Source organism: Erythrolamprus reginae, chromosome 1 (genome assembly GCF_031021105.1).
Source record: "Erythrolamprus reginae isolate rEryReg1 chromosome 1, rEryReg1.hap1, whole genome shotgun sequence".
NCBI lineage: Eukaryota > Metazoa > Chordata > Lepidosauria > Squamata > Dipsadidae > Erythrolamprus > Erythrolamprus reginae.
The window spans coordinates 131,025,984-131,043,360 of record NC_091950.1 but is presented as its reverse complement, the minus strand read 5'-3'; the positions used below and the strand labels follow the sequence as shown (position 1 = coordinate 131,043,360).

At 37.7% G+C, this 17,377-nt stretch overlaps 1 protein-coding gene across 7 annotated transcripts in view; it reads left to right on the top strand.

Moving 5' to 3' along the window:
- BRSK2 (BR serine/threonine kinase 2) overlaps positions 1 to 17,377 on the top strand; it is a 585,161-nt gene that overhangs the window by 390,403 nt on the left and 177,381 nt on the right. For all 7 annotated transcript variants that reach the window (XM_070765086.1, XM_070765110.1, XM_070765119.1 and 4 more), the window contains exon 4: positions 14,246 to 14,386. In XM_070765086.1, the coding sequence (XP_070621187.1) occupies positions 14,246 to 14,386 (141 nt within the window). The remainder of the gene's footprint in view (positions 1 to 14,245; positions 14,387 to 17,377) is intronic.

The following is a 17,377-nucleotide window of genomic DNA, read 5'->3' as shown; positions in this document are numbered from 1 at the left end:
GATTTCTCATATCCATGTACAACACAACAGCTACAGAGCCATCCTGGCAATGTTAGATAGTGCTTCTAACTAATTGGGCTTTACTTTACCAAAGATTGATGCTACAATAAATGTGCTTATTATCAAGGTACTTTCTTGGGTTTTTTCCTCCCCAGGATCACAAAACAGACTAGATTGACAGTATATGCACTGTCATCTGAGGATTTATTATCATATATGACATTTGTTCCCCACTGATTAGATTTAAGGGGTGGGAGACTTTCTCCATACTGATTTGGGGCATGTTACTCAGAATTATTATTATTATTATTATTATTATTATTATTATTATTTATTAGATTTATATGCCGCCCCTCTCCGAGGACTCGAAGCAGCTCACAACAAGAAACAATACAAATCCAAAGGTTAAAACAATTTAAAAACCCTTAATATAGAAAACAATCATACAGATCATACAGACCATACATAAAGCGGAAACGGCCCGGGGGAATCGATTTCCCCATGCCTGACAACAGAGGTGGGTTTTCAGGAGTTTGTGAAAGGCAAGGAGGGTGGAGGCAGTCCTAATCTCCAGGGGGAGTTGATTCCAGAGGGTCGGGCTGCCACAGAGAAGGCTTTTCCCCTGGGTCCCGCCAGACAACATTGTTTCGTCGATGGGACCTGGAGAAGGCCAACTCTGTGGGACCTAACTGGTTGCTGGGATTCATGTGGCAGAAGGCGGTCCCGGAGATATTCTGCTCCGATGCCATGTAGGGCTTTATAAGTCATAACCAACACTTTGAATTGTGACCGGAAACTGATCGGCAGCCAATGCAGACTGCAGAGCGTTGGTGGTTTTCATCCTCCCCCCCCCCCTGCAGAAATCATAGCAAGAGGTGAAAAAAACTACCCCAAAGTCCATAAATAATCAAATTATGTTTGAAAAATGTATTGTTTTCAAACCATCAATCACTTTCAAAAATATTAGACCTGATAGCACTGCACACTAGTGGTGTAAATCTAAGGATTTGGGGTGCTGAGATTTCAGTTTATCTCTCAATAAGATAGGGTAATAAAATGCTTCTCGTACAGCTATATCCCACAACCTTAAGATGAAGGATATTTATTGTCAAAGTATAAAAACATTGCAATTTGATTGATGGTGATAATTTAAAGAAAATTATACCGATGTTATACTAAAGGCCATTGCTTGCTATTAAAACAAGCTGATATGATTGGTAATGTGGAAACATAATAAATCAATTAATGAGTTTTGGATAATACAGTAATGGAGTATGACCGTGGATGGGTGAAAAAGCTCTGTGTCAGTAATTTCATACCTTGTAAAAATTCAGTTTTAAGAGGGGGATACTGACGTTGCCAGGAAATACAACACACCGTGGTCTTCTCCCCTTTACAAATTAGTCTCAGGTTAGTCGATCAGTATTCCATCAAACTATATGTCTTAATTGCAGTGCTGGTAGCCTGGCTTCTTAGGCATATTATGAATTAAGATTGATATTTCGGGTGCCAAAGGTGGTGTTGCAGCATGGGGTGTGTTTCTTCGATAAATGTTAATTTCACAAATCATGTTTGACTTTGGGATTATTATTTAATTTGTGACAAAGGAGCTTTGGTTGAGTAGATTCCTAATGTAGTCATGAATCAAATCATTTTTCGCCAAGTTAATCTAAGAGCAAAAATGCATCTGGAAGGGGGGGGGGAAATAAAAATATTGCTGCCTAGCTTAGCCAAAGTAATATCATTCTATGTTTCTTTCCATTCCTTTCCAATATTTATGGAGGAGAAATGTATTATTAGGAATCCAGTTCTCAGGTTTGCTGACTCAGACTGCAAAGGCAGAAATCTCAAGTTAAATGCTTTTTCCAATTAACTCTCTTTGCATAGAAAACAAATGGACTGGAGAAAAAAGCTCCACCACTTCCTTCCATAATATGTCAGTTCTATCTGCTTTTTTATTAAATGTATGATGTTCAGGGGGGGGAAACCCAGTATATAATTCTGATGCATGCATACATCATTTCTAAGAACAGAGTTCCATTATGCAGATTGAATGCATTGAAATGAATAGCTGCCAAATAATGGCTGCATTCATAACACTAATAACCATGGCTTATTAACAAACCATAATGGTTTCATTTGTATAACCCGTAATGGGTTGGATTGACTACACTGCTCAAAAAAAATAAAGGGAACACTTAAACAACACAATATAACTCCAAGTAAATCAAACTTCTGTGAAATCAAACTGTCCACTTAGGAAGCAACACTGAGTGACAATGAATTTCACATGCTGTTGTGCACATTCAAGTTTGTACAGAACAAAGTATTCAATGAGAATATTTCATTCATTCAGATCTAGGATGCGTTCTTTGAGTGTTCCCTTTATTTATTTATTTTGAGCAGTATATATTAAGGGTTAGAGCAATATATAAGCCCAGAAGGTATACTAAATTCATTGGCAGATAACAGGGGTGGGATTCAAACATTTTAGCAACCGGTTCTCTGCCAGGTTGCTGAGTGGGAGTAGCCATGGTGGGAGTAGCTTATTAAGCCTCCTGCACCGTGGCAGGGGGGTGTTTTCACTGTCCTCAGGCTCCGGAGGCTTTCCTTGAGCCTCTGGGAGGGCAAAAATGCCCTTCCTCCATGGTCCGGAAGCCCTCCCAGAGCCTCTACACAGGCTGTGCACTTACTTGGCCTCCAAAACGGGCTTCATGGAGACTCCTGGAAGGAGACAGGTCGAAGCCAGCCAATCCTTGCAACTACCAGTTTAGCAAACCAAATGTAAAATTAGCATCCTGTTTCCCCATATCAGTTCGAACTGGCTGAATCCCACCCCTGGCAGAACTACATCAAAAACCCAGCTATTTTGTGTAGGGATGCCATGTAAATAAAAACAATGGCTTCATTAGTATGTTATGGAAAGCTGGTGCTTTCAGTTTCATGCTAGGGCAAACAAAGCGTGGTTGGAGCTGCCGTCCCTTTATAAATAATGGTGTGTGTGTGTATGTGTGTGTGTGTGTAGTGCTGGTTCAACTGCTGCAAGTGGGTTGGTTGGCTGTGTTGTAACATCCTGATTAGTTGATGGGTAACACCTTGAATAGTTGATGCAGTTGATGTTTGTAGATTGGTTGATGTTTGCAGATAAGGGGTGACATCTTGTGTAGTTGTTGCAGTTGAAGCCTACTCAGGAGCAGTTGAACCAGCACTCCATATACACATACCAGTATTTATAGAGGAACGGGAGCTATGACCACATTTTGTTTGCCCTAGCACGAAGCTGAAAGCACCAGCCTGAAGATGACGAGTGGGACCTCGTTGAAACATCACCAAGATTCTACAAATCTTTCATGGGAAAAGACCCAAATATGCCAAGACCTACATACCTATACCCATGAAAATCTACAAAAACATAAAGACCTAATTACCAATAGCTGATCATATTTGCAGTTCATGATTGAACTGTTAAGTCATTGGTTCCCTCTGCGCTTGGTGAGGTTACGTAGTTTGGATAATGAAACTTTAAGAAAACTACCACTCTCAGATAGTACAAAGGACCTCTCATTTCAACCCCGAGTCCTGCAAGAAAACAATCAAGACATGAGAATATCTGTGGCTCAGGGTTGAAATGATAATTCCTTGTTACTCTCTGAGATTGATTGTTTTCTTAAATACGTTTCATTATTCATTATAATTATGTTACTTAAATGTATAATGTACACAAAAATAACCAAGCTCTGAGAAGACCAAGGACCCCACAAATATCTAACTATAAGAAAACAAGTGTTGGGTTCCCACACAGAAACACGTTGTAACTACTTCTGAAAAACAGTTTTATTTGGTAAGGATATCCCTCTTAGTAGTACTGCTTCTAGTCAAGAAAAGATTAGACAATCATTTGTTTGACATTTTATTTCCTGCCTGATCTGGGGGTTGGACTAGAAGACTTCAAAAGTCCTTTGAAGACAGAATGAAACTCTTTTATTCTGTCATAGCATCCTTTGAAATAATTGTACTAAGTATCCCCTTCAAGAATGAATAAAGAAATGTGCATGATTGTTCTAAAGTAAGCTTATAGAAGTGATCAGTTGAGCATACACATTTCTGCATGAACCAAATTATGATTTGACACAGGGTACTCTTCTTCTGTGAATGCTTCCAGCATGTTTTAATTATTTCAGTCAATGGAAAAGTTTACAGTGATACATGAGATTTAAAGTGGTCTCACTTGAGTTTCTTTGATGGGGATATAGGACTTTGTTCCATGTATACCACTTAATGAGAGATCAGCCCATTTTCCTCAACTGTTCAATCATGTATCTCAAGAATATTTTCCACTCTAGCAGGATTTTTCTGTTATCATGTTATTATATCTTCTTTTTCTTCAAATTTTATTTCTCCCTCTCAATTATTTGTCTGTTTTTGTATTTCTCCTTTTGCTGTTTGTCTGTGTGTATTTTCTGGCTTCAGACACAACTGTAGCCTTGTATGAAATATAGCAATAAGTTTCCTCCTAAAAATGATCCACTAGCTTATATGGTGTGCTGGAAGAGGAACAAGTTGCATAATTCTTACTCCAAGGTCAAGTCTTCACAAAAAACCAAACCTAGTTATACTTTAAATACGTTGTTTGGGAATACAGTAAATGCTCAAAACTACAGGTGCCATCAAGCCTGTCATTCTGTTGCAATGGCCTTACACTTTTGAAAGAGATGGACAAATTCTTTCAGAGAAGATTTCAGCAACTGCTTTGTCAAGATGTTATCTTGATATCAGAAACTTAATTTGAGCTTGGATTCTACATATCACTCCTGTTTGGTTGCTAAATGGGCAGGGTAAAATGAAAAACCAATGAAACACTATGCTAGGTCTTGGTAGACTCAAAGGGAGAGAGGGAGAAGAAAAATAGATCGGGGTCACTCTCATTCAATTTTGGAATATTATAGCTTGCCATTCCACTTATCCTGGAAGCAATTTGGGATATCTCATATCCTGTATTGCATCACGAGCAGTCCATCCCAATATCTGTAACCCAGTCCTGAACAGTTGATATAAATCAGGGGTGGCAAACTCGCAGCTCACAGGCTGAATGTGTCACATCCTGGCCCTACACCCACTCAGTTTAGCAAAGGGGGGAAAAGTCCACATATATCATGTGATGATGCTATGATGCTATGAGTTTGACATCCCTGATATAAATGATTCTCCAATCAACTTACATTGATTTCCTGTAAGGCCATGAAACAGCTGTACATTCATTTATATTCCATTCAGGGTATTTCACCTTCTGGAATCTTACAATTAAAATATTTCTAGTGTTTTTGCATTAATGATCCCAGCCCCAGCCAAAAAATATACTGCTCAAAAAAATTAAGGGAACACTGAAATAGCACATCCTATATCTGAATGAATGAAATATTCTCATTGAATATTTCATTTGCACAACAGCATGTGAAATTGATTGTAAATCAGTGTTGCTTCCTAAGTGGACAGTTTGATTTCACAGAAGTTTGGTTTACTTGAAGTTATATTGTTTTTTAAGTGTTCCCTTTATTTATTTATTTTTTGAGCAGTGTATATCTTTGGTCTTATCTCTGTTATTACAGCAAGTAATATTTTGGATACTGCTGCTGCTCTTCATTTACTTACCTAAAAATAAGAGTTTTGAGTATTACCATCTCAGCATACAAAATTTACTAATTACTAACTGTGAGAATAAGAATCTTTTCTTCCTACCTTCTGCCGCACAAATCCCAGCGACCGGTTAGGTCCCACAGAGTTGGCCTTCTCCGGGTCCCGTCGACTAATCAATATCGTTTGGCGGGACCCAAGAGAAGAGCCTTCTCTGTGGTGGCCCCGACCCTCTGGAACCAGCTCCCCCCAGATATCAGAGTTGCCCCCACCCTCCTTGCCTTTCGCAAGCTCCTTAAAACCCACCTCTGTCGTCAGGCATGGGGGAATTGAAATTTCCCTTCCCCCTAGGCTTATAGAATTTATACATGGTATGCTTGTATGCATGAGTGGTTATTTAAATTGGGGTTTTTTAGATTATTTTTAATATTAGATTTCTTTATATTGTCTTTTTATATTGTTGTTAGCCACCCCGAGTCTTCGGAGAGGGGTGGCATACAAATCTAATAAATACAAATACAAATACAAATTGTACAAAGTCTAAGAAAAGCAGTATTTTTGTTTAAGCAGAAAAGGCACATTCCCAATGTCTTGCTAAAGGGATAATATATCTTGTTTTTCAAGTTGGTGAAACACTTTTCCTGTCTACAGAGCTATTCTGCCAGGCCATTGGTGTTGTCTACTACATTCATCAGAGAGCATTTGCTCCCAAAACTATGTAAAGCTTCAACCTTTTAGCCATTATTATTGTTTGGTGTTAGAGTGCAGAAACATGCTTTATGTGATAGGGCAATCTTGTCTTCAATCATTTCTTAAAATCAGTTCTCCACTTCTCATATAGTTTGTTACTCTCCAATCAGTGGGAAGCACCAAAAACACACACAAAAAAGGCCATCTGTAATTCAGATTGAGTGCTCATCTGTGTACTTTATACAAGCCTCCCTTCCTTCCTCATTTCTTATGAGCTGACATGTTTGGTTTCTATTTACTACCATGTCAGATCTCAGAATTGAGGAGAATGGATGAAAGAACTGAAGGGAATTGAATGGAATATACCGGGGTTATTTCCATCAAAAGTCAGACAGCTTTAAAAGATTTCAGTAGAGGTATACTGCAGGTGCAGTATTCAGTGTGTATACACAGAAAATCACCTGAAGACACAACAGCAATTCATTTATCAGCTGTGGGATTGATCTGGGAATCACTGTATTAAGAAACAAAACAAAACCAAGAGTCTGTCTCAAAAGCTAAAGAAACACTTCTACTAAATGTAAAGTGTGGCTCAAACCCTCTCAATAACAGAACAACAGCAACAAAAAACTGTTCCTTAAACTAACATTCACAAATGCATTTGGACTGCTAGACGCTCCAGATAATTGGCAAGTAGCACAAAGCAAATGGGCTTGTCTGAAAAGAATGACTAATAAACAATGGCTTGGAACATCCAGTAACAGACATCATGCTGGTCAGCTTTTAATCATACATGGACTACATATTAGAAATAATAGACAAAAGAGCATTCCAAACCTCTTTCATTCATAGTAGCTTGGATATTTAAAGATTTTGCCAAAACTGCAAACAGAAAGAAAAATTCCCAAGCACGAATATAACTTAAATGGTTGCATCACATAAACAGCAGTTGGTTAAATGCAGGCAAACATGCATTTATTTTTTTTCTGTTGGAAGCAAGCAGTCTCTCGCCCTCCCCAGTTTTTTAAAATGAAGAGGTCTTGGCTCAGTACCAAATTGGGATTTAAAAATTAATGCCTGCCATAAGAATTTATATAAGTGTTGAATTATTTACATGCTGTACCAATAATGAGCTTAATACCTAATAGAGATGATTTAATAAATATAAAATGGCATTGGAAAAACATAATTAAATAACTGTAATATGTCACTACGGTCTGGCCCCTTTTTTGATTAAGGATTCTGTAGAAAATAACTAAGCGTAGTAATTTTTTTTTTCATAAAGATTGTAGAAAAAACTGTATTTTCTTATACACCCTCTTTCCTCTGTCATGGTTTCTTCTGAACTAGAAACAGATTAGGAGTCTTAATGGAGGTGGAATATAGGAGGAGGCTTAGTAACAGTACCATTAAATGTAGGCAGATATCCAAGACCATGAGCTCTGAAGGGCACAGGATAAAAATAAATTTAAAAAGAAGAATCATGATGTAATCTTAGAGAGAGAACTTTGGTTAGACTTGTATTACTTGTATTTGGTTAGACTTGTATAATTGCCGAGAAGATTGGACACCCCTTCCGTATATATTCATGTATGAATGATGTGTGTGTTTTCTGTTCTTTTTTTAAAAAAAATATGTCTTTATTAAATTTTTCCATTTTTTAAAAAAAAACAATGCATGATCATATTTACAGATGAATCTACATCATATATACATTCTCTGTTCTTTTTTTCTATCTCTTTGTCTCTTGTTTTCTTTTCTTTTTCTCTTTTTTTTAATGAAAACTATTTTAAAATAGAGAACTCTGAAGGGGATAGAAAGGAAGAGACACAGATCAAGATAGTGATGAGCAGAAGGAAGCAGCAGGTAGACTGCACTCAGGGTAGGGGGATCAAATATCTAAGGACAATCTCCACTTCCAGCCCTCTGATCTCATCTTGGGAATCAGGTTATCAGGTCTTTGGGAGTCTTGTATCTGGATTGTGCTTGGTTAATTGTCAAGTGCTGCCAGTCAAAATTCAGACAAATAAAACTCAGAGTCCTTTCATTTAAAGTTCAAAGTGAATTTATCAAAATCAGAACTTGAAGCATCAAAAGCAAAGCAAAATCTGAAGAAAATGGCACGTAACCCACATACTAAAAAACCCCTTTCCACCCCTCTGTTGGGTATCTGCCCAATCTCCATTGTCCAGACGCATCAGGTGGTCCAAGATGCTCCTCCCAGGCTTCTCAGGAATTTGCCCATCTAACGGTCTCGCCGACCCCTGGGAAATCGAAACTTAACAAAACCTTTCTCCTCCTGCACACTTCCCAACCACCCTTATTATTTACCCCTCCCTGGTCTCTATGACATCCAAGCAAAGAATGCAGCAGCAGGCAGAGCAGGTTGACAGTTGCCCTTTGACTTTATTTTGGAAGTTATTGCCTTTTCTTCTTCTTCTTTTGCTTCTGATAATCACTTTACCCTAAAAGAAATTACAGATGATTCATTTCTGTTGTGTAACTGTAACCCCTGTTTTTATTGTTATGCCATGGGGGCATGATAGAACTGTGATGGCGAAGTTTTTAGACACTGAGTGCCCAAACTGAAAGGCATGTGTGAATGCGCGAACATGGGCAGCAGAGATCCAAACAACAGCTGACCGGTGGGAGGTAGGGCAGCCCAACACCGGCTGCCTGGCAAGAGGTAAGATCTTTTTCTTTCATGAGCTTCTGTTTCATTGTTTGCAGGGAAATAGAAACTCATGAAAGAAACACCAAGGAGATCTGACCTGGGGCAACAGCGCATGTGCCAGCAGAGAGGTTTATGCGTGCAGTAGGTTTGCTACAGTGAAGGGCTACCAAATTGAGTGTGGCTTATGCAGGACAACCTGCATTTTTTTCAACATCTTTTAGTGCAAATTGGGTGTTCTGGGGTGGAGCTCCATTTTTGCTACCCCACTGCGTCCGTCCCCCCGTCCGGACAGTAGCCCACCCCTGGTTTGCTATCACAGTGATAGAATATTAATGAACATTCTGGAGTGAGAACATTGATGCTTTGCTTTAATACTCTTTCATCTTTGGTTTATTTCCTTTTCTTTCCTTTCTTGGGCAACATGTTCCACTATTAATATATTTAGATGTTCTTATCTATCAGAGTGTTTCAAAGAGGCTGATAAAGCACACTTTTCTCCCTATTATTCATGCACATAAAGTAGACCAGTCCAAAAAGAAGAACTATATTGTGTTGAATCTATACGGCTATAAAAGGCCCCCAGCTAGAAGCTCTTCTACAGGAAACAGCTGCAGAGGACCCCTGGTCACACATTGATTGAAAGTTGGGTCTCATACTAGAAGAGAGCTTCAATTAATGTTCAGACAGACATTTTGATCTTCCATCAAAAAAAATGGGTTATTTGTTGGGTTGGGGGGACGACATTGACCTTGTGTTTTTGTTCATTCAGTAGAGCATTGTTAACGGCACAGGAACATTACTTTTTTTCCTAGGGACTGTAACTTAATATTCAACTCACACCATGCAGTCTTGGTGCTTTGTTTTGATTTGTGTCTTTTTGAGGGGGTATAATAATTTCTATAGAGGAAGAAGAAATATCTATGAGATTTGTGTGCCTTTTGAATAGTCTTTAAAGAGATAGTAAATCAAAATTAGCTATGCTAGTAATTATTTCAGCAACCCAGGAGGAACCTTCCACACTGGGAACTACTCCGCAACTTGGTTAATCAAATATGTGTACAAATATGTCTTCAGCAAAGACTGCAAGGTTCAAAGTAATAAACCTGTAATTAATAGTTCTAGCTAGGAGTGTTTGGTAAGTATGTTGTATTCCCATTCCAATGAGTTTGACATTTGTGTTCCTACAACAAGAGCTCTGAGCAGGAGTTGGGATTAAAGTAACACTGTTTAATCAAAGCCATCTGGCAGTGGCAATTTTAAACATAATTGTTTCCAAGCAAAGACACTGTTTCTGTTAGCATCTCTGGTGCATTAGTAATTTAGGATTAGGGTACTTGGGATGTTGCCTTATTTACATAACCTCCTTTGTGCAACCACTCCTCTATCTTGAGCGTTGTTTAACTAACAGATCTGCCACTCTCCTCATGTTGCTAAACTAGAATGCATGATTTATTTCTTCTTCTTCTATCACTTGAGAAGGCAGAAGCACCTGTTTTCAAAATATCTTCTTTCATTTCATATGTCATTCTAAAGAGGAAGCCTATAGAAAAGGTGGATAAAATGCTGTATAATCAGACCAGAAATTTCAAGGAAGTTCAGAGCAGCAAAAAGAAGCTTCTCTGAAAAGCTTAGGAATCAGTTCTCAACAAGTGAACCAGCAAATATGGGAAACTCTCAAAAATATCACCGGTTACAGCAAACATCCTTCCCAGGCTGAAGGAAATCAAAACTGGCAGATGACCTGAACTTGTTTTATTACAGGTTTGGAAGGAAACCAGAGCCACCTATCTCCACAACCCCCATCTCAGATACACCAACAACAGCTAAGCCTCCTACAACTGACCCCATATCATTGATTTCACAACTCTTAGTGATCACAGAAAAAGAAGTGATCATAAGCTTCCTAACAAACAGGAAGCAGCCAGTGAAGCTAAGCGGAATCACATCAGATGCTCAACAGTAGTAACTGTGAGAGAGATCTTGGAATCCTAGTGGACAACCATTTAAATATGAGCCAGCAGTGTGCAGCAGCTACCAAAAAAGCCAACACAGTTCTAGGCTGCATTAACAGAGGGATAGAATCAAGATCATGTGAAGTCTTAATACTACTTTATAAGCCTTGGGAAGGCCACACTTGGAATACTGCATTCAGTTTAAGTTAAGGCCACAATGCAAAAAGGATGTTGAGACTCTAGAACAGTGGTTTCCAATGTGGGGCTTATGTTCCACACGGGGTGGCAATTTGATTTTTAATAGAAGCAGTTGGACCCTTGTTTAAACCAAGTTAATGGACATTTAAGTTTCCTCCACATGAGTAGGAGTTCACTTTTTGAATAGTAAAATTATACGTCACAGGGGTGGCTGGGGGATCAGGATTTTAGAGATGCTTAGATGGGACATGGGCAAAAAAAGGAACTGCTAGAAAAAGTGCAGAGAAGAGCAACAAAAATGATTAGGGGACTGGAGGCTAAAACATATGAATAACAGTTACAGAAACTGGGTATGTTTAGTTTAGTCAAGTTGTGAATGCTCCAACACTGGAAGATTTTAAGAAGATGTTGGATAACTATTTGTCTGAAGTAGTGTAGAGTTTCCTGTCTAAGCAGGGAGTTGGACTAAAAGACCTCCAAGTCCCTTCCAACTCTGTTGTTGTTGTTGTTGTTACTACTACTGATTATTATTATTATTGTTGTTGTTGTTGTTGTTGTTATTGTTGTACAATTAGCACAGGGGGCCCCTCAAGGCTGTGTGCTCTCTCCACTTCTCTCTATATATCAATGACTGCATCTCTAATTATCCATCTGGAGTTCGCAGATGACACAACAGTAATTGGCCTCATTTGAGACAATGATGAATCTGCATACAGACAGGAGGTTGAATAACCAACCTTGTAGTGCATGTTTACCTGTAGTACGCCACCCAAAGTCCGGCAGAAATTGGGCAGCCTATAAGTGTAATAAGTAAGTAAGTAAGTAAGTAAGTAAGTAAGTAAGTAAGTAAGTAAGTCAGTAAGTCAGTAAGTCAGTAAGTCAGTAAGTCAGTAAGTCAGTAAGTCAGTAAGTCAGTAAGTAAATAATACTGTGACCAGAACAATCTGGAACTGAACACACTCAAAGCCATAGAAATGGTGGTACACTTTAGGAGAAGCCCACCCATACCTCCACCTCTTACAATACTAGACAACATAGTATCAACAATAGAAACCTTCAAATTTCTAGGTTCTAAAGAAATTTAGAACTAAGATCTAAAATGGACACCTAACATCAAAAACATCATCTAACAATATGATTTCAGCAATCGAGTTATCGAAGCGTGGAACTCATTACCAGACTCAATTGTGTCAACCTCTAGCCCCCAACATTTCTCCCTTAGACTCTCCACAATTGACCTCTCCAGGTTCCTAAGAGGCCAGTAAGGGGCGTACATAAGTGCACTGGTGTGCCTTTCGTCCCCTGTCCAATTGTCTTTCCTTTCTCTCACTTATCATATATATTCTCTTTCTTTCATATATCCTCTCCTCTAAGTTCACTTTTACCCTTATATATATTACTACATGTCTATTTTTCTTCCTATGTATTTGTGTATTGGACAAATGAATAAATAAATAAAATAAATAAAACAAACACAACAAAGAATGTTCTTTCTGTTCCAACTCAGTAAACTCAAACTACTCAATGATCTGCTGATACAGTTCTACAGAGGAATTATTGAGTCTGTCATCTGCACCTTTATAACTGTCTGGTTTGGTTCTGCAACCGAACAAGACAAAAACAGATTTCAGAGGATAATCACAACTGCAGGAAAAAACAATTGCTACCAACCTGCCTTTCATTGAGGATCTATATACTGCATGAGTCAAAAAGAAGGCACCTCACATCCTGGACACAAACCGTTTCAACTCCTACCTTCAAAATGACACCATAGAGCAGTGCAAACCAGAACAACTAGACACAGGAACAGTTTTCCCCCGAATGCGATCACTCTGCTAAACAAACAATTCCCTCAACACTGTCAAACTATTTACTAATTCTGCACTACTATTAATCTTCTCATTGTTCCCATCATCCATCTCCTCCCACTAATGACTGTATGACTGTAACTTTGTTACTTGTGTCCTTACTATTTATATTGACTGGTTCCTAATATGATTTGATTGCTTATTTGTACCCAGACTATTAAGTATTGCACCTTATGATTCTTGATGAACATATCTTTTAGGCACAATGAGAGCATATGCAATCAAGACAAATTCCTTGTGTGTCCAATTACATATAGCCAATTTTTAAAAAATCTATTCTATTCTATTTGTTACTGTTTCTGACTTTGATAGGTGATAAACAATAATATGCAGTCTATTGCGTTATCACTATCTCCCAGATAACTTTTGGTTATACAGGCCAGCCCACTAGTTTACTGTTGTCATTCCTCACCTTGATTTATTTATTAAAGAAAAAGTAAGAGTGGGATAAAAATCTAATAAAATAAATATCCAGTTCTGCTTTATACTGCAGAGAATGTAAAGAAAAGGGATTATATCTAAGACCTTGTAATCATATTTTATGATATGCCCCTCTGGACAGGAATTCCCATTCAAGATTGCTTAGGAATTGGCATCACAAGGATTGAGTTTCTTGCTATATAGGGTTGAGTTTCTTGCTATATTCTTGCATGACTGCTTCAGATAGCAAATGTTGGGCTGAAGACAAACAGAATGGTTTCTCGGCTGGCCTGTATAACCAAAATATTCTGATTTTATCTGCTGCTAGCCTGGAGAATTTAATGCCTGCTAGTTAGTCAACTGCAAGGCTGGCTTTGTATACTTGAAGTCAAGTGGGTAACTTCTTGTCCTTTACATCAAGCAGCAAATATCATGAAATAATTTATTTATTCATGCTAGTTACATTTTTTGAGAAAACATACTGCATTTAGATGATTATCTACTATATTTTGACACTGACTTTGTCTCATAGCATTGGAAATTAATCAGTAAAAGATGTTGGAAATGGAGAAGTAATTTAATTTTGTTTGATAAATCTCTACTTCAGAAATCATAAAGATCTTCCAAAGCTTAGTCGCTACTTTCCCAGATAAAATATTCAAGTGCACCATTTTTCAAAAGTTCTTGCACTGCAGTTTAAATAAAAGTATTTGTTATTTTGAAGATTCCTTTTTTTTCTGTATGTTTTCAAACATATGTATGATCATATTTTTAAATATATATATATATTTCCCCCCTCCCCCTTGTTTCAGATATTTGGTGCTAGAACACGTGTCAGGTGGAGAGCTCTTCGATTATCTGGTAAAGAAAGGAAGATTAACGCCAAAAGAAGCCAGAAAGTTCTTCCGACAGATTATTTCCGCGTTAGACTTTTGTCATAGTCATTCAATCTGGTGAGTACAATAATTTAGGGCATATGACTTTCTACAAGCGAGTTGTTTCAACAGAGTTCATCTGAGTAGGGAACCAACCTTGAAGGTATGTCTTTCATTGGGATATCATGAGCTGTAACTTCAAATAACCCAATTCGCTCCTCCCTTTCCCTTTTCTTATGCTCAGTTTATCACTCAACATATTACTGTGTACTTATTCATATTTATTCCTGTCAGAAGCATCACAATTAAAAAAGGGATACTACAGTGTTACCTCGATTTTCGCGGGGGATGCATTCCAAGACCACCCGCAAAAGTCGAATTTCCGTGAAGTAGAGATGCAGAAGTAAATACACTATTTTTGGCTATGAACAGTATCTCAAGCCATCCCTTAACACTTTAAACCCCTAAATTACAATTTCCCATTCCCTTAGCAACCATTTAGATTATTACTCACCATGTTTATTTATTAAAGTTTATTTTTAAAAATGTTTTTTAAAGGCAGACGAAAGTTTGGTAATGATATATGACATCATCGGGTGGGAAAAACCATGGTATAGGGGGGAAAATGCAAAGTATTTTTTAATTAATATTTTTGAAAAACCGTGGTATAGACTTTTTGCGAAGTCTATACCACGGTTCGAACCCGTGAAAGTCTATACCACGGTTCGAACCCGTGAAAATCGAGGGAACACTGTATATGTTAAATATTCACGAAGAAGGTTCCAGAGTTCAGAATCTGCATGGAACCTCCTGAGCCATCCTGATTGGTTGTTCCGTTTGGCGGGAGACTTGTTACCATGTCAGATAGAGTTTGTTACATTGTGAACCTTATAAATACAAACCGCGGCACTTTCTTGAGAGCGATTTTTTCTGCAACCCGTTTGCATTAACCCTGTCAGCTCTAGCCGAATAAAGGACTGTTAATTCTACCAAGTTAACTCTCTTGAGTATTTTTCACTATATATGACATAAAATTTAAAATGTATAAGATTAAAATATCTACTAATTAAACTTCCTTCCCAGAAACTAGCAACATTAATTGTGTTCTGTTATGCTGCCATGAGATGCTCAAATACCATGAGGTCCCCTATATTTTATTTTATTATTTGTATTTTATATTTACAGATTGCCTGTATTTACAGATATTTACAGTTATCTGTATTTACAGATATTTTAAAGTATCTCCTCTCTCAGGGTGTCCATCCCATAGAACAGCATTCTTGAAATTTGGATGGTGCTCATCGTGTGAGCTTTTTCTAGGGCCTTGTAGATCTGGTCTTTCCTTCAGGCATTGGGTCTGGCTGTTAATTGACCCCAGGTTTTATTTATTTTTCAGATTGTGCATTGGGAGCCACTTGTTTTTAAGTATATAGTTACATGTAAGTCAATTCAGACCAAAACTTCTGTTGCTAAGCAATGCACTCATTAAGTGGGTCTCACCTAATGTTACAATCTTTTGTGCTATGGCCATTAAGCAAATCTGGCTTCCCTAAAATGGTGATCACTTGACTTTGGGATGCTGCAGCTATCATACAAATACATGCTGATCGCCGAGTCCTTTTGATTTTGATCATGTGATGGTATGCTGGGATGGTCGTAAGTGCAAGGACTGGTCTTAAGTTACTTTTTTCAGCACCTTTGTAATTTTTGATGGTTTTTTACATAAAAGATTTTAGAACTAGGAATACCTATGTTATATGTGTGGGGAGGGTTTTGCTACGTTTACATTACAGTTTTTACCTTTGTATTATGTTGTTAGTATGTTTTATGTATTAAATGCATAGAATCATTGTTTTGAAGTAGACATCCATATCAAGCATATGTTATACAAAACTTTTTTCTCAAAAGAAAGGAAAGAAACTCATGTTAAAGAATTAGTGACTTTTGATATTCAGCATTCTTGGCTAGTTTCCTTCTGGATATTTGCCTTTATTTCTCTTCCAATACAGTGTTGCTTAATTTATCAGCATGTTATTAATACTCACTTGGATGCTCTTGAGTGTGATTCAATCTTTAACTTGCATGCCATTTTTTGAACTGAAATACTGCAGTTCGCCCTTATGCTTAAACAAGTTTCAGTAAGTTTTCAATTAGACCGAAATGGAGGGAAGATTGTCCCAATAGATGGAATTCAAGATTTCTATGTAACTACTGACCCATAACTGCTCATTTATTTCTCAGTAGTTATTTGTACAGTTTTGATTTGCATAATGGATAAAAGAATGCTTTGAATACAAATGGAGTTTGGTCTCTTAGGCTAATAACTATGGAGATATCAAAAGTGTATTCTGTAGAGCTACTGTGTTTTTTAATACATTTGCAATGATTACTGGGAACCTATTTGGTGGATTTCAACCCTGTTATACGCATAAGAAAAACCCTTCTCTTATCAACAGATAGCTACTAAGATGAGTTTTTTCTTGCTTGTTATTAAGTGATTATTATTATCAAGGATCATAAAAAGCCTTTAAGCTGTAACTGGATTCAATTCTAATATTGAACATCTCTTTCTTGACATTGCTTTCACAGCTGAATTTGCTCAGGACAGTAAATTTTATCTTATGTAATACACATATGGGCAATGATGGAAAAAACCCCACCTCTTATTCTCTTTGGTATTTACTAAGCTTCATGCTGTACTAGTTTCAGTGCATCTTTTTTCACCATCCTACAGATATTCTTCCAATGCCCTTTTGTCTTTTTCAACTGCCTGGTCCACACCCACCTTTGTTCCTTGATAAATAGAGTCTGTCAACCTTGCTGCATGGATTTAAGGACATGGTTCAATGTCATTATTTTTCTGGTCTTCTATCCAGGGCTTTTAGTTCTGCTAGAGTCCAGTTCACTATTCCAGCTGTGTATTTAATGACTGAAATTGCCCAGGTGTTAATTGCCTTAATGATATTTCTTCAACTATATTCCCTCTTCCCTCTTATGATATATTTGCTTCTAACCTTCTTGACCTCAGTGTGTTTGATATTGTCAGTTTGAAGAATGCCCAGATATTGG